We start from the raw sequence: 18,168 nt of genomic DNA, 5'->3' as shown, positions 1-18,168 counted from the left end.
AATCAACAAGGGAATAATCGCGACTCAACGACGGTGGTTCGTGAAACTCGAGATAACCACCGATGTTTAATTAACAAATTGGTATTTACTCACCGAAAACTTGGACGAAAACCGTCGCCGGGTCTCCGTCTCCTGCCTCGTTGTATGCCCAACAAGTGAAGTTCGCCTGGGTCTCGAGGTCAGCCGATTTTATATCCAAGACCGATTTGTTCTCGTCGGAGAGACGGTGCTGTCCCCGCATCCATTTGTAACCCGTTACTTCTGGCCGACCCGTGTCCACCACTGAACACGTTAGCTTCAGCCGATCCCTTTTCACCACTTCCTTTGGCTCGTACGATATCGAAGCTGGACCCGGTTTGTCTAATCGTAAGGAGGAGAGAATTTTTTGAAAAGGAATTTTTGTCAGTATAGTGACTTCGTGAATACCTGAACTATCATCGACAGAAATTATAATCAGGAGGTCATATTTCTGAAATTTCAATCGCTGCTCACTGCTTATTTATAATTTTTTTTTTTCCAACGAAATACTTTAACATCAAATTCCACAATTCTTTAAATGAACAAGACGCTTGAATGTGGTTTAAAATTCGATTCATCGCAAAATTCACTTGGGATGCATTGGAAAAATATTTGTTTCGGATCAAATTTTCAACGTCAAGTCAAGTTAATGATCAAATTTTCCATGTTCCAAACAACACTATTTGTGAAATTTCTAGAAAGCTCAATTACTGAAGCTTTGATATGTAAAATTTCGGTAAGTTCAGGATTTTTATCAGGATTAAGTTTGTAACTCTATCAATATAAAAATGATCCACTCAAAAGAAATATTCTTAATTCTCACCGAAAGACTGTTTGAATTTCATTCAACGATAATGAGAAAAAATTTAGCTCCTTCAAAATCAATCTAAAATCACAAAATGGTACTGATTTTTTAATCAACATTTTGCAAAGTATTAACGTTATACTAATATCAACCTCGTGTATTTCTACGTTATCGTAATTGAATAATAATCGAACTTTGATAAGAATTTGAAAAATTTTGTTTGAAATTTTGTGTCAGTTAAAAATTCAGCCGCTGTCTCCAAGAAATAATCCCTATCAATTACTGTCGACTTACAATAGACAACAACAGCTTTGCTTTCGGAGGTGGGTCCCCAGCCGGCGTCGTTTCTTCCCTTGCAGGAATAATTTCCATGAAAAGACCTGCCGACGACTTCGAGGAGCAGCTTGCTCGGGTCAATGTCGCAAAAGGTCGAAGATACGTCCATGGTGGAAGGCGTTGAGTTGCTAACGCACTCTGGCAGTTCTTTGAGGAGATCACCGTCCAGGAACCACTGAACAGCGGTGAGGATCGTCGGGTTTCCATCCCGAACTTCGCATTTCAGAGAGACGTTCAGTCTGTCGGCCTCGTTGACAGCGTCCGGAGGATCGGTTGATACCTCAACCACGGGTTTATCTGGAGGTAAGATGGGGCGTGAAGTTCGAATGGGAACCGGAAGCAGAAGAGGCCAAGGATGTGAAAAATAGGAGTTGGTGGACAATCGACGTCTGGTCATTGAACTGAACTTGGGTACACACCTAACTTCGTAAGTGCACAGGACTTCAAGTGACTTCATGATTTGAAGTAATTTCAAGTGACTTCAAACGACTTCATGTGACTTGAAGTGACTTCCATGACTTCATAATTTCATGATTTCAGGTGTTTTCATACAATTTCAATTCACTCTGAATGACATGAAGTTTAAGTGACTTCAAGTCATTCGAAGTGACTTTGCGTAACTTCACGTGACTTCCATGATTTCGTGAATTTCTGATTTCAAATTATTTTAACAGAGTTCATGTGTCTTCAACGGACATCATGTGACTTCAAGTAACTTCAAATGACATAAAGTGGCTTTGAGTGACATCAAATGATTTTAAATGATATCGAGTGACTACGAGTGACTTTAAATGACTTGACGAGGTTTCAAGTGACTTCAGAGCACTTTTCATGGTGTATACTTGAATTCAAGAATGGTAAGCCCCTCACTTGTAGTCGAAGCAGTGAATCATCGTGCGGGAAAGAAGCAACAATTGCAAATAAATATTGGGTAATTGGTGGTGATGATAATGTCGAGGATGATGACAAAGCTCTGCTTACAAACAAAGGAGAACAGAAGAAAAAGCAACAACTCACACAACACGGAGACCTCGATGTAGTCCTGTGAGACAGATTCTCCGACGCTATTTCCCAGCACGCAGGAATAATTCCCCATGTCCGAAGAGCTGGTGTTTTTTATTATTAGTATAGGTTGCTCCACGGTACCACCGTCGAACCGATCGTCCGTCAGCTTGATCTCTTCACCGTCCTGGAGCCTAGGGGTGACACGATAATTGAACGAGCTGATTCGGAAGATGGGGGTTGAAAATTGAGACTGTAAGGATATTCGCGAGGATTTAGCCGTCGTTTCGGCATCACCAACCAGTTGGCTTTATTAAAAACCTTTCACCGAAAAGACAAAGTTCGTACTCATAGCTGGTTTGCACCTGTAATATCTCTACGTTATGAAATATCTTCCGATTGAATATCCGCCAAGTTTGACTGCTGCAGGGCGGGTGGCGAAAGTCAGAGATATTTGAGGAAGGTGTAGAAGAAACTTGAGCGAACTTAATCTTATTCGCCTTAAGCTTCGCAAGCTCAACGCGAGCATGATCGCTTCCCGAAAATACGTTATTGAAATTGTTTTTATGATTGTGAAAATATTTGACCCTTTCCGGATTATCATTTCATCAGAAACTTGATTCAGCTTAAGGTAAACGAGGTTCTTCATAATTTTCTTTCATTTATTTATTGATTTTTTTCTCTCTTCTCGAAAGCCGACAATTTTACGTGAAACGCGATTTAAAAAAAAATTTATTATTCTTCTCCACTATTCTTGCGGAAAATGTGAAATAAAATTTACAACTCGAGAGGTGTTAAATCTTTTCCTACTGAGGGATAAGCTCAACACGTTTTCAGGGAATTGAATAGATATACGATAACATTGAATTAGCGTTACAAAAATACCGACCAAGATTATAGTACCGATATCACAAACAGTTGCGTTACGTCGTTTGAAGAGGCGTAGTTATCACGAAAGTTGGGCTATAATACGTCTCGAAAATACACGAAAGATGTTTTTCAACATTGGCTGAGTGGCCGTCGAAGGGTCGATAAGGAGAAAAACAAAAGGGGCGAATTGTATACAATCACATTTTCCTCTTCGGTCCGAAAAAATCCTTGCCTTCGAATCTAATTTCTTTTTACCTCGTCGGTAGAAAAAAAGTGTTTCCAAGTTGTTGGGCAGTATAAAAATCAAAACATTAACAATAATCGTTGCCAAAACGTGACAGGAAATTTAAGAAGGCGATAAAGACGAACGTTTCAGGCTCGAATAATTATTTGATTCCCGGTAACGGGGTTCAATTCAACCCAAACACCCTCAAAAAGTAATTTTCGACCAAAGGGTTGCAGGGACAAAAGAAGAAAAGAAGGGGGCTGAAAAATGTATTCTTAAGGAAAGCGAAAAACGTGTAACATTCGTTACGCGAGACCTTCAGGCGAGCCCGAACTCACTTGAAGAAACTCTTTAACAATCTTACTTCTCAAGCTACCCTCGACCAACCCCCCTTCCACTTTCTCCTTTCCTCTCTTCTTTCTCCCCGTCTCGCGATGTAACTTTCTTTAAATCTTGGCGCTCGTCTGCTGCCAGCGAATTGCCTTTGCTCGAAAAGTCTCGCAGCCTTTTTTCACCCCCTAGGTGTTTTGTAATCTCTACGCAAGTCTCGCGTCTTGCAGGCGGATCTTAAGAGCCTCGTTCGTGTCTGCCAACTCGCTCGCTCACGAAGCGTAACATTTTAATAACGATTCTAACGAACTAATTCAGAATATTACTTGCAACGTTGTTCGGCTCGCGGACCGAGAGCCCGGGAAACCGGGTGTTAATTCTTAATACACTTGCAAACATCTGAAATTAGAATTTTCAATACTCCGCTGAGATCGCCGGCACGGTTATTCGCTTTCGCTCTCATTTTAAGTCTCAAGTTTTACCGCCTCGGTTTTTACCTACCGACGAATATTAAGTGGAAGTTACCACCTACCCTTCCACCCTTCAAACACGCATGCGTATACTCGATTCTCCGCCAGATATAACCAACCGCCCTCAATGCTCTTCGTTAACTTAATTATCCCCATTTCTATCTTTATACTGCTCGACCGATATTGCTGCATACATCTATACTCCGTGCTTTTATCCTCGCTGTATTCGTTAGAACGAATTGAAAGTGATGGTAAAATTGAATAGTTGTGAAATTAGAAACAATAATGTAAAGCTGTTATCGTAAAGTTAACGAACCAGATCATTATCAACAAATATTAGAGATTGTATCGTATTTTTGCACTTTTGATAAGCGTCGACGTATACTTTTTATTCTAACGAATCTTAAGAAACTGATCACTTTTCAGCTACTGAGTTTTGTATTAGGAAAAGGTAGTCACAAATCACTCCAGAAAATTGTGAAACAAAAGAAAACAGCTTGAATATGAACGTTGAAAAATTTGTGAATTTTACCAAAAATCGATTTAATTACATAACAAAAGTAGTAACAAGCACCATGAAAGCTCAGCTAATTCGTGGCGGTAATATTCCGAGGGGAAAAAACTCTCTGACACGAGAATATCGAAGGAAAATTTATACACACGGACACTGGATTTGATTGATTGGTTCTGAATTGACGAACCGCGTTGATTCGGGGATGGCGTAAGGAGGCTTGAAAATTTTTATGGAAAAAAGAGCTTCGGGGGTGCAGGGGGGGTGAAATTATCGTTTCATCGTCGTGTCGGCGTTGCCCAGGTACTTTGAAGTGCGGATGGAGTATAGAGGCCCGAAGAATGGCCGCGGGACAACGAGTGCCGATAGATACGGTCTGGAATCGCGATATTGGATTTCCCAGAGTGTGGAGTGTAGATGTACGAGAGAAACTCGCGCACACGATGCCTTGGAAATAATAAATAAGCAAACAACGGAGAGATATTGTATCGCGGCCAACTTCTCGAGGACCGCAGCATCGGCGTCACGTGCACTCGAAACTTGAAAGTCAATTTCGTCGAATACCGAGAGTATACAGTGAACTAACTCCAAGTCTTACAGATAACGTTTCTTATTACAACAGTTCTCGCTCCTATTATTATATGTAGGTGAAACCCTTTTTTTTTTTTTTATTTGAGAGATTCTATTGAGATGAATAAATTTCGATTTTATACATCGAATGATAAACGAAACCTTTATTTATTAGTTGTAAAGTTTGTTTTTTTGTCTTTTCTACGTTGATAAATAAGTCTTGAAGTTTTTTGTTGATGGCTAATATTGGTGCCTATTTAGAAGAGAAAGGAAAAATGTTTTCATCAGCGTTTTATGGACTTTATTAACGTTATCAGGGGCAATATAATTAGAGCATGATGGGAGATTACGTTTGGAATTTGATACGAGAAAGACCGTACGAAAATAGAAGAAGTACGAAAAATATTCATCTTTAAACTTGGTTTAGCAATTCTTTTACATTTTTAGTTTATTAACAATTATTATTCTTGAATAAAAGTGATTCAAATGCAGAACTAAAGTTTGCTCAATTGTTATTTACAATAAATGTTTTAGAAAATAGGTATTCTTTCTTTGAATCCGAAATATCGTTCTGGTTTCTACAAAAACAAACTTTACCTAATAAAATTAATTTTTCATGACTCATAGTTACGTATAAGAAATCACTCACCATTTTACCGTCTCCAACTGCGCCGGGTTAGCGATGTACTCGCAGATCAAATGGATATCCAGTGTTTCGTTTACCGTTATATTTCCCACTGGATAGCTGACGATCGGCGGATCTGTAAATAAAGAGCACCAAAAATCGGTCAACATTTTTTTAATTCTCCATTCCTTGTGGTATCGAGTATCAAATTTACCAAAAAGATTCGAGCCTCGATTTGACAGAGAGTTTAAAATGTAATTCACAGAACTTTGAAAAATATAGTACCTACGAATATTCTACTCTTTTGTTTGTTTATACTTTATATCTTTCTATCTATTACAAATAAATATTTGCGTCGTTGAAAATTCGATATTATGGCCTTAACATTGTATTATAGAAATTCGAATTTTTCACTCCCGCCCAATTTGCCTTATTTTTGATTTTACTTGTTTTTGTATAAAAATATTCCGTCTTGTTATAAAACGATTTTCTTTCCTCAGTCACTAACGTTACGGTTGGCAAAATCACCGCAAATAGTGTTGAAAAAAATTGAATACCTTCGTAATTCGAGCTCATAAATTCATGTGAAAAAAAAAATTCAACCCTGTGGTTTGGTGGAATTTCACGAGATTGCCGATTCTCACGTGCAAACGATCGTATTCAGGGACGGGAGAAGCTATCAAGGTTATTACGATGCTGGGGAGAGATTCACGCAGAACTGAAGGCGCGGCAGCACAGCAATTTTGCACTAAACTTTGGCTTCATTCTTCTTATTACCACTGTAACCCTTCTCGATTTATTGCGCGTATTGAGGGAAAGGAATGGCTGCGCTTCTTACCGCTCCTTTTACTCACTTCCGGTACCCGCGAAATCGGTGCGTGGCTTACCACCGAGGAGAAGAAGGAGGGCGAAGAGGAATTTATTCGCCAAGGGAGAAAAATTCGTGAATTTTGTGTATAACTGAACGCGTAACGTCGTATCAGGCAGTTTTATTTCAATTCCGGGGGATCCTGTCGCCGGAGGCGTCATTTCTCAGCCAGAAATCAGGTCGACGGAGTTGAAAGGCGACCTAAAAAAATGCAGAATTGCAGATCGCCCACGATGATAATCCTTTGGAAATTCGGCTACTCGTTCGAAAAGCAGCTGATATCCTTATGCCGTAAGACTTGAATTTTTCTGCCCCACCTCCCAAAATAAAATTCAAATAATTCAAACACAATTTCCTAATTTTTTTCAGATTTTTACCTCGGTTCTGAGATTATTCCGCTTTGTGATCGCAGTTTCTCATGGAAATAACACGGGGAAAAACTTTTTTTTCTTAATATATATCTTATTGCAAGAGTAATAATGTTCCTATAAATTTGCAACTGCGAGGTTTTAAAGTCCATCGGTGCTACTATCTAAAAACAAAAATAGACATTATACCATCATTCCACTTCCTCGAAATAAAAAAAAGTTAGATTTCGAGAGTGTGCGATTTGTTTAGAGTAGCTGGTATGATAATGTGATTTTTTTTTTAAACAGTAGCACTAATGCCCACTAAAACTTTGCAGTTACAGATTTTTTTGAACATCATTAATTTCACAATAAAATATATGATGAGTAAAAAAGTATTTCCCACGTTATTTCCATAAGAAATTTCGACCACAATGCAAACTATCTTAGAGATGAGGCAAAAATCTGAAAAAATTAGGAAATCGTTTTTGAATTACTTGAAGTAGATTTCTGAGGTGGGGCAAAAAAAATTTGTCAACACCCTAAATAAGGACGACCCTGATATAAACGATATTTGAAACTGTTGATTGATCGAATATTTCGTCGTAAATAATTTCGGCGCGTGTTGCAATTGCGGGGGAAAAATGAACCGGCCTTAAAGCCATGACTTTGCCGCAAGGGGCTGCGGGAAAAGAACAGGTAAAAGATAAAACGCAGGAAAAAACGAGGGGGCTGAAAAACTCCACGGCGCATTTATAGCCCTCGGTTAATCGGGCGAAAGATGGACGATGTGTTGCGTCAACACCTTCGGCTGAAGGATAACTCATGGTGTGAGACGGGTTGCGGGGATCGTGTATAGTCGCAAGCTTGATAGCATAGCTCGTATCGGTCTTCTCGCGTGTGTCTGTGTATATAACATATACGTGTATTTTGAACGACGCGCACAGCGTGTCAATGTGAGTATATATTATAGCATATATAGGCGCGGTACAGTTAGTTTCACCAGTCATTTCCACCGGGTGGCTTTTCATAATGCGCCTCATCCCTCAGCTCCCGCCGCAGATAACCAACACGCTGCTATAACCAAGAGCGCGCCGCTTTCATGTATGTATCGACCTGCGAGTTGCGCGGAAGTTTATAATTTTTTTTTTTGTTTTCGATTTTTTCTTTAAATTTTTTTATTTCTCTTCTTCTTGTTAGGTACTCTGTTATACCCCAGTTTCCTCCTTCTTATACCGACTCTCCTTCTACCATTATTCAGAAATACCTCTGGAACACGCGAGACAGAGAACGAGTGGCAAATTCATTATTTGGACATCTTGAATAGGTTCGACACGGACTTGAGAGCCTGGTTATAAAGCGAAGACTGCAGTTTCATTATTCCTGTCTCTGTATTATATGCGACAATTTTCATTTTACACGGATCTTCGGATTTCTCGGGATAATAACGACACTGTCGTTGCGATTCTAGCGTTATTATATAGCTTGGCGGGGATTCAAGTCTCGTCGTTCAAGATATAAGGGAGAAAAGCTCCGCAGTTATTCGAGGTTCTGTAAGGAATGTCATCATTACTTATACTCTCAATATTGCGCAAGTACTAGTTTCGAAAATTCTGCCCGCTGTTCATTATTCACTTATCTACAAATCCTTGCAGCTGACAAATGAATGAAAACAAATTCAGATATATATCATACTCACAGTAAACGTCCAGGATTATCGACTTCTTCATCGGCCTGATGCTCTTCTGAAGCGTCACGATGTTCTCGGCGTGACAGCTGAACTTTTTTCCATTTTGATAGTGGGTCGCCTCGAATATCAGGCTGCTCTCTGTGCGGTAAGTGCCGTCAATCTGGTGGCAAAGTTTTGGAGGAACAATGAGTTAGCTTTATTGTCAATTTCAGGGCAAATCATATTCAATCAGCTATCATGTACCGACTAAGCGATGTACGCGATTAAAATACACCTCTTCGAATAATGACTTTACTGCCGTCTTGGTAAACTGAGAGGGAAAAATTTTCGACTTTATTATCCATTCAAGAGTTTGAAAACTCGTCTCATCCAATTTCACACTTAAGTTCTCGAGCCGCCGCTGAGTTGTTGAGCCGCGAGTTTGGTGCTCAGAAAGTGGTGATACAAGGGGAGATTATGGACACAGGGATCTACTGCCGACACTTACCGACATTTTACCCAGAATCAAACCCTTCTCCGCGATGATGTTACAGTGATAGATACCTGCTATACCGACCCGTAATTCTTACCTTCGATCTATAAAATTATTGGTAAAGCAGCGCGATTTTGAACTTCGGGTCGGTACAGCAGTCGTAGATCACTGTGACGTCATCGCGGTGAATGGTTTCAGACTGGGGAGGCTGTCGGCAGTAGATCCCTGGGTCCCGAATCTTTCTTGTATTATTACTTCAGAATCGTCACGAAAAGACTATCGCATCATGTTTGTTCGTTTCTGGGAGTTGTGATAACCAGCGAAGTATCAAGAGACGGGATTAGAGGCTCAGAATCAGATCGACGGACGATACAACCTTGACTAACTGGAAGATAAACGAACGGGAAACAAAACCGGGATGAAAAAGACGCGGAAGGAAGAAGAAAAAAGCTTGGGGGATACACGATGAGAGTGGAGATATGAAACATTCCTGGACAATAGGTGGAGGTCACAATAAGACCTGATTAGCGAGGGATAATACGAGTCTGGAGCAACAGAGGATCCTTTGTGTCCAGGGTACACGTAGCAGTTACACTTCGTCGGTGCAATGCAGAGTCCTTCGCGAAGGAAACACAAGAGACTGCGGAAGCCGCGAGGACGGACTTCGTATTCGCAGTTGAAAAGACCTTTCGGTGAATATTTTACAGACGGTAATGATAATAATCTCCCATGTTCCGTTCTCTTTCCATTTCGGTTCGGTTTTAACCGAGCGAGAAACGGGAACGAGGAAAAATGACTCGGAATTCTTCCACGTTGAAATAATAACGCTAAGTTGACACGACACGCATCCTCCTTCACCCTCGGGGTTTTCCTTCCCGACGTTGTCGGAGGGAAAATTATATACACTCATTCATATCTTACAAGCAAAGTAGCCGAGGTGCACCTCGCGGATTTTCTGCATTCTGTGATACGTTCTGGAATATCAAAAAATGTAGAACACGTATTTTTTTCAAGTGCCAATTCAGCTCATTGAGGGCTACAAACAACCTCCCAGGCTTACTCCCCAAAAATCGGATTATTACGATCTCTCTACGATGACGTAAAATTTATCGATAAAACCAATTTATCGTTATTCACTGTCAACAGACGATAATATGCACAGTGTTTTACTGTCAAGGGTCGCATCCTTAATTTTTAGGGGTAACCTTCAGGAGTGGAATCAGTGCGTGAAAAAAAAAGCTTCCTAATTTTTTATTTAAACTCTTGAAGATTACAGAATAAAGAAAATCGATAAGGTACACTTCAGGCGCGTAGGTACTTTCTTTGTTACTGCAGTGTCTCGGGAAATTCTTGGCAACGATTTACAGCATTGCCCGAAGGGCGGCAAGTCACGAAAAGTGTTACGCCGGAAGGAAGATTCGTATTACGATAAATTGCGTGGTAAGCGTTCGGTGAAATTGTCCAAATGCACCGTTCAAAACTTCGGCCCATCTTCGGATGGGGGGAGGTTGGGTTAGGTTTATTATCCAAGCTGAGAGAAGGGTCATAACACCGGTTAGAAAAAACTGAAGCATTTAGTTCATTATTTATGGCGGCAAGTTTAAATTGCTCAGAGTCGTTCTCGGTGCGCTTACGCCTCTGTGTTTCTTCCCTGCCGCATTATACACCGCAGACCTAAGACCGCCCACACCTCGTGAGAAAATTACATTTTTCTTCGGCTTGTTTCCCCACTTCCATCCACCCCCGGCGGCGAAGAGAGACTCGCGAAGCTCGAGGAGTATAACGAGATGTCAGGTCGAGTTTTTTTTTCCCTACGTTCTTCTTCATAATATTCGCCAAAATATACCAGCCTAGCATTATTCTTAAATATAATGTCGTCGAAATTCTTCGAGGAAAAAAGGAAATCCGAAGGTTCGCCTCATCTTGTTTCATTGTGTGCTACCAAAACGGCGATCTTCGCTAAAGTAATTAATCGCGAACGTTCGGGTGAAACGTGACTGAGTTTGTTGAAACAAGGATATGTGCCGGATACAACCGAACTGTTCCAATGCCAATTACGACAGTCAGTTTGCCGGCCAGGGATGCGTGTTCGCTATTTCGCGAACTGGATGTTTCTGACACATTCTCACTGCTCTACGGCAAAGCGCTACACGCTCTGCCACATCCCTGTATTGCCCATAGCCGGATTCGGCACGGTCAGAGGAAGGATGCAATACACGTTAGAGTGTGAGTTGATGCACTCTATGCAGAGCCGATATCGAGCAGTGGTCAGTCCTACTCCCCGGTAGTATCTCGATGGATTCCGAGCCTGCACCTACACGCATTGTGCCAATCCGCTATCTCTGCAACGCGATTTCGACCCGGTACGAATGGATATGCATCTCTAATATCGGACCACAAATCACACCGCACCTGCAGTAGGTAGCCGTTCTCCACTGTTCAGTTCTCGACATCTACCAGCGTCCGCACGATTTTAACCAAAAAAATTCTCGACACGCGTTTCGTGTTCGTACACTTTCCAAAGAAAGAAGAAACAAGCGTTGTCTAGCGTCCGATTTCTCGGTCTAACTGGTGATCAGAGATTCGAGCAGTTTGGAGTTTCGATCGATCTTGGCACAGTGTACTCGCTAAATTTCCTTGGAGTTAAAACCGTGCAACTAGCGTGACGATGGGAATACTCACTCTGTAAGAATAAAGTTTTACAATCCAAACGCTTGGAGTCAATCGAGTCACTCCAAACTTAACTCGATTTGGAGTTGCACAGGTTTCATTCTCGATTAATGATTTTTCACTTCATTGGAGTAAATCCTCACTTCAACACATCAAGAGAGTGAGTTCGAAGTAGGAGTGAATCAGGCTCGTGTGAACGAGCGGCGAATCGTTTAGCGCTAATTGAATCAAGCACGCCATGAGCGAGCTTCAGGGCGTTGGGTAAGTGACGATGTGACATGGAGGTATCACTCGGGCTCTCTAACCTAGCGAGGAACCCGTCGAACCGTGTATCACGCGAGACCCGTAAACAACGGGCAATTACACAGCTCTATCAAAGTCTTCATATTTTGCCAGTGGCGAATCGTCACTCGTTTGTTTTTTCTTAACAACACTTTATGGATCTCCGATATCCAGAGCTCAGGAATGGCTTACGTCATCCCCTGGACGTACTGTTAAGTTACGAGAGAACGACATATCGAGCTACTACCACCGTCTGTTTTAGCATACATATTGTTACTCAGAGGATAAACATGCTGTTATGAATAATCCACCAAGTATATACTATTTATGCTAATCGCAACTCTCCGCTACATCAATTTACATGCTAACGACCCGGACAAACTCCCTGAAACGTCTTTCAACGATACTCCCGCAAGGTGCCCGTTTCGATAGGATTCCTCGCAAGATCCCATTTGACAAACGGGGTGAACAGAATTGTCAGCAAAATCTTGTACTCTGTTATAAAACTGGAATGCCGGCCCAGTTTTCAATCTTCATTAACTGAATCCAACTGAATCAACGTCTGGCAGCTTGGTATGGAATCTTGTGTGCCCTGTAATCAACCCAAAGCGATCAGCTGATCGCTCGAGCCAGCGCCATTTTACCTAGCCAATCCCATTTTCGTCAGACCACAAAAAACAGCGTCCATAAAATCCTTTTATGGATTCCGTCCTATTTCTGTTATACATCATTGCCGCAATAAATTCCTTTCGAACTTGGATATCGAAATAAAAATTTCAATGATAAATTGTGCGGTTGACGAAAAGTTGTTTTAAGTCATGTGAGGTTATAGCCTATCTTACGGATAGGTTGGATGTAGGTACCTCTTGAATTTATGTGGCAAAGATGCGGCGAGAGCTAGTCACGTTTGCTTTAAATATGTAAAATACGTGAATTTTTCCTCTCTCGTTCCGCGATAAGACGCCGCGGGAGCGAATCGTCCTCGCTATTCCGCAGTGCCAAGACGGCGGGGGTTCTGTTTTATTTATACACGGACATCAAGTCCCGAGTATACCGGCTCACAACGGAGAAGCGGTCCAAGAGGTTAAATAAAATTAATCGCAGTGTAAGCTTATCATCCCCCGCCCCGCCGTCCGTGCAGAGCTTTTTGTCAAATATCCCCACCGACATCCACCGTCCTCTTATTTTACGGCTATACGCGTATTGTACACGCGTTTCAGTGTATACGAATCGGTAAGCATGTATTCCTCGCCCACCCTTCAAACACGCCATCCACCCTCACAGAACAGGGTTGACGAACCAAAAGTCTTTACGCTTTTACGTAATTCCTGCTCCCTTATTTTTGCTGGTTTTGTGATTCCTTTTCAGCGTTTTGTTTATTCTTTTTTTTTCATCTCTCTACCTGCATGCAGCTCATACTTCGACCCTTGACAACGAGGGAAACCCCCAAGCTAAAGATACTTGTGACCCTTAAAGAGAATTGAGGGCACAGATCCTTGACAGGAAAAGTTGAGAGAATAGAGACAAACGTAAATCGACTATGGAGGGACGGAACTTGTTGAGACAGCCTTTTGCGAAAATCTCATCAGTGCTGATCGATCAATAGAAATTGTAATTATAGGATCATTTTTAGTGAATGCATTATCTTTTGGATACTTACAAGCTGTATTATGCTGGTCTTTAATTCATATGGTTGAGGCTGCGTCAATGGAAAGAGTTGACAATAATTATTAGGAACATTAAAATGACTTGTGTATTACACCATTGCTTAAGGATTAATATTCAAGTATCGTAATTCAATAACGTGTCTTTTTATTAAAAATTTCCTTCGTCATACAATTCACGCATTTTACATAAAATTTCACAAACTTTCGCTCCCGTTTATTCAAATCTTTTTTCTTTTTTTCATTCTGTAAATTGAGTAATTATTTCTTCCAGATAGACTAAAATTCTAACTACAGTTTCGAACCTGTTAGATAACTTTCATCGCTATATTTCCTTCCCGCGAGTTGAGCTGCGTTAAAAATACGTCACGAAATGTTACTCTCAGTAATTTGAAATTCAATTTGTAGCAGAAATTAGGATTAAAAAGTTTTTTCTCCTCGGGCAAGCTTAAACAGACTATCGGTTGGAGTTTGAATAAATGAATGAATAAATGAAGGAGTACAAGGTCTGCAAGGGGGATGAAAAAATTCTCATTTACAAATTAGAAACAAGAAGAGAAAACAAATGAGAAAATTAATATAAAAAAAAATTTTCCCAATACAGGAGATTCACTCTAATTGTTCCCGAGAAACCAGTTATACTATATGTATAATACGTAAGGGTAATTTTCCAAGGCAAAAGTAGGGGTTGAAATTGTAAAAGCTTCTACCAAACACAAGGCGGTGTCTTAGAATCTGTTGCAGTTATTTTTAATCCCAAGCTCCGTAAAAAACGATAATTAAAACGGTAATTCCTAATTCTTATGCGTAGCTAAGTTGGCCGAGAGAGAAAATCCACGGGCTTTTCGACGAGGGTTTGGCGAGGCAGAGAAGGGATGACGGGGGAAAGGAGAGTGGCACGAGAAAAAGAAAACAGATGAAAAGAGGCCGCTGAGAAAACGGGGAAAGGAGAGAGCACGAATCTCGCGAAAGTGTTGCGCCGGATTTTCCTCCCCCTCGTCAATCCTCGCGACTCGCGACCCACCCTCTCTCTCTCTCTCTCTCTCTCTCTCCTTCTTTCTTCTCCCCCGCTGAAAATTAGCCGTACAAACCAACAAGCTCCTTCGTAACCCGCAGTTACTCTGATTGCGTTGCTATTGTTAGAAAAATTAATTATTACACAGGGGTTGTTTTCCCCTCTTTATCGCTGCGCGCCCTTCTCTCGCCGTCTTGAAGCCTGCAGCCGAATATGACCCTCATTTTTTTTAGAATCGTTAATCCTTCGTCGCTAAATACTTGAAGTTACGGGGAAGTTTAGGATAAAAACAAAAAAAAAAAAAAGACGAAAATCCAGACTCCCTCGTAAACTCCCGACGCAACAAAACGCGTTAGGGGATGCAGACTATCCAGGAGTGGTTGGATTTTCCCAGATATGAATTCGACTCGCTGAATCGCGAGCCGCGGCCGACGAACCGCGCCCACTGTTTGCCCTTCAAATCCCCAGGGTATAATTAGCCCTCGCCTGTTTGCCGTGAGTCTGATTCCTACCCATCCGCTCCGTCACTCGCCGTTTCGAGCTTTGCCCGGCCAATTATTGACTAATTAAATACTATACTTATCCTCGGTGGATATTCTCCTCCGGTCTGCGAGGCCACAACTTTGGCAAATAGTCGACCCCGTGCAGCGGCCGCGATATTTGTCGACCTTCCGCTGCACCGAGTCCAATAATAAAAGCTCGACAAATCGATGACGATAAAATCACTCACCGATTCCGCAAGCTCGCGGTTCAGCACGTTGACTTCGTTTCCGATGCTGATCGGCTCGGTGCCGTTGAACCAAGTGATGTTGGCCGCCGGCCTCGCGCCCTGCACTTGGCACTGGAGGATCACCTTCGAACCCTGGACGACGTGATTCACGACACCGCTGAGGTCCATACCGAGGGGGCGAACTGGACGAGGGAACGAAAACAGTCTGTGATAAGGCGATTACGCGGTCTGAGGTGGCGCAGTTAAACTTCGCCCCGAGTTCCAAGGTCGGTCGAAGTCAAGCTTTCAACCTCTGACCGCGGCCAAACGGCCGTTGGGTGATTTTAGAGCCAGACGCGATGCTTGACGGGGAGGGGATAACGGTGAAAGGGGGGAGAGGCGACCACCTCGGTCAGGGAATCTAATATCGGAAAATTGCACTCGACATTTCACGTAGGTACCAGGGACTACGGAAAGACAAGGTCTCGAGTATCGCCGGCTGGGTCAAAGCTGCTTCGCCAAATACCCAGCTTCTACAAAATATTATGCTGATCTATTCCCCCCAAGCGGTGCTTTGGAATTTTTACCCCGACGCACCGCCTTGATACCGTCCGATGATCTCGATTCAGCGTCGATTTTATGATTGTATTTTTATACTTGTCAACCACGGATTTTATATTCTTAGTCAAGATTTGCAGACGCGTCGATTTTAATGAGCATAGTGGTTTTGATATTTCAAATGATTAGGTATCTATCACAATCACCTTTGCGAGCAGGTGTTTTCAAAGGACAGTTGAATAACAACTCGATGGTTGAGTTAGAATCCGAATTTAACTAACGCTCGCAGGGGCGGGGATGAAATTTCGAATTTGAAAAGTTCCGAAAGCTCTGAATTCCAAACTTTTTGGTGGCGAAACCTAAAGTAGACAAATCGAACTTTGATGAAACATTAAAGTTCGTGTTGTCCGAACGACAAAATGTCCAAAGGGCGTAACTTCGACAAGGCAAAGTTCCGAAAGTGCAAGTATGAGAAAATTTAAATATCTGGAACATTGAAATTTTGAATGATCCAAGATCTTCAGTTCCGTGAATTTCTGGCTAGATGAAATTTCACCACTTTGATCTTTCTTTGTTTTGTATTTTCCATATTTTTACGTTCGGAATCCTGGTCATTCTGATTTTCGGGTTTTCTCAATTTTCACACCAACTCGTTGAGTAAACTATGCAGTGTGATATTTCAATTTTCGGAATTTTACTCTATCAAAACTTCATTTTTCGGAATTTTGCTCTATCGGAACTTGAAGTTTCGGAACCTTCATCGGTCGGTTTTCCAACTATTTCTTTACTTCAAATTTCGCCACCAAATAATTTGGAATCAGGCGCTTTGGGAACTTCTCGAATTCGGAATTTCAACCCAGCCCCAGTTAAATAACGATATAATTCATTGTACAATCTCAAATCTCACGATTGCAGAATATCGACCACGGCTGCGGAATACCTTTATCCAAATATCAGAACTGAATCGAGCCAAACTTTCAGCGTACAGTAAAAACTACGGGACTGTGGAATGTAGGACGATATTGAAAATTTGAAAATTTCACTTACCGTTTACTACCACCGCTGTTTTAACTTCCAGGGGTTCTTTAAGCGCGGGGCTGCTCGCCCTGCAGATGAAACTCGCCCCTAGGTCACCACGTGTAACGGCCACTTCTAAACGGCTGCTCGCGGTTCCGATACCATTTTCCTCCACCTCGGTTGAGTTCGTTGCTGAAACCGATGAATTTTCCTTTATTTTTCGCTCGCCATTCTCGGGTTTGACAGTTTATTTTATTCTCGAAATAAAGCAAGTAAACCGGCACTTTTGACTTGTCGGTGAATAGATAACTAAAGATAATATTGTCTCTTCGATCTTTGTGTTGACGTTCGAATTTGACGTTAAATAATAATTACAAATCGTTGATCAGATATTAATTATGTCACGGAAACTGATTACCTTATGGAATGCAATTATCCAGTTCTTATCTCGAATACTACAAATTCTGGAGGTTTCCGAAGGTCTATAATAATCAGTTTCCGCGACATTCCGGTTCCCTTAATAGTATCATGTTTCGCCGAACATGTCAAAGGGAATTTGAGATAAGGAACAATTGTCACAGACACAAAGTAATCGGGAATCAAACTTGAAACCTTACAACATAGCAAAAGCACAAAAGCGATTCAATGATTTCAACCTGAATACTGTAGAGATATTTGATCTTTCATTATCCTGTAGAAGCGATATCTTGAATTACCGAGTCAAAAACGTGTCCCTATTCAGTAAAATCAAATGACTATGCGTAGCAACAAATGAAACCCTCGATAATTTGATAATTATTTATCAGTGTTTGGCGAGGCGTGAGAAATAGGATCGGCTGGATAGCCGGGTTATTAATGGAGATGTAAAGTTACAATGGAATTAGGGAGCTGTCGGAAACCTGAAAAAGGGCATTGGGGAACTTATCATCACGAAGCCTGTCCTCGAGGCTCGTTGAACAGGAATAAAAAGCGTGGCCGTATAGTGAAGCAAGCTATTAACACCGTTATCACACGATAAAACTCCCAAACAAAAGGCTAATTCGAGCATGACGCGTTGCCATTTAGGATACAGGGCTTTGGCCATGACGAGTAGAAACCGGCTTGAAACAGCTT

The 18,168-nt window shown here is 41.5% G+C and overlaps 1 protein-coding gene across 20 annotated transcripts in view; it reads right to left on the bottom strand.

Annotated features, from left to right (window-relative positions):
• nrm (neuromusculin) overlaps nucleotides 1-18,168 on the bottom strand; it is a 181,510-nt gene that overhangs the window by 18,137 nt on the left and 145,205 nt on the right. For 19 of the 20 annotated variants that reach the window (XM_069137728.1, XM_069137712.1, XM_069137729.1 and 16 more), the window contains exons 5-12: nucleotides 17,086-17,247; nucleotides 15,502-15,683; nucleotides 13,753-13,791; nucleotides 8,678-8,828; nucleotides 5,788-5,899; nucleotides 2,177-2,355; nucleotides 1,118-1,456; nucleotides 94-360 (exon numbers count right to left, since the gene is read on the bottom strand). In XM_069137728.1, the coding sequence (XP_068993829.1) occupies nucleotides 94-360; nucleotides 1,118-1,456; nucleotides 2,177-2,355; nucleotides 5,788-5,899; nucleotides 8,678-8,828; nucleotides 13,753-13,791; nucleotides 15,502-15,683; nucleotides 17,086-17,247 (1,431 nt within the window). The remainder of the gene's footprint in view (nucleotides 1-93; nucleotides 361-1,117; nucleotides 1,457-2,176; nucleotides 2,356-5,787; nucleotides 5,900-8,677; nucleotides 8,829-13,752; nucleotides 13,792-15,501; nucleotides 15,684-17,085; nucleotides 17,248-18,168) is intronic. The other variant, XM_069137726.1, reaches the window with a different exon arrangement.

This window comes from Neodiprion pinetum, chromosome 7 (genome assembly GCF_021155775.2).
Source record: "Neodiprion pinetum isolate iyNeoPine1 chromosome 7, iyNeoPine1.2, whole genome shotgun sequence".
Taxonomy (NCBI): domain Eukaryota; kingdom Metazoa; phylum Arthropoda; class Insecta; order Hymenoptera; family Diprionidae; genus Neodiprion; species Neodiprion pinetum.
This window is presented reverse-complemented; position numbering and strand designations above follow the sequence as displayed.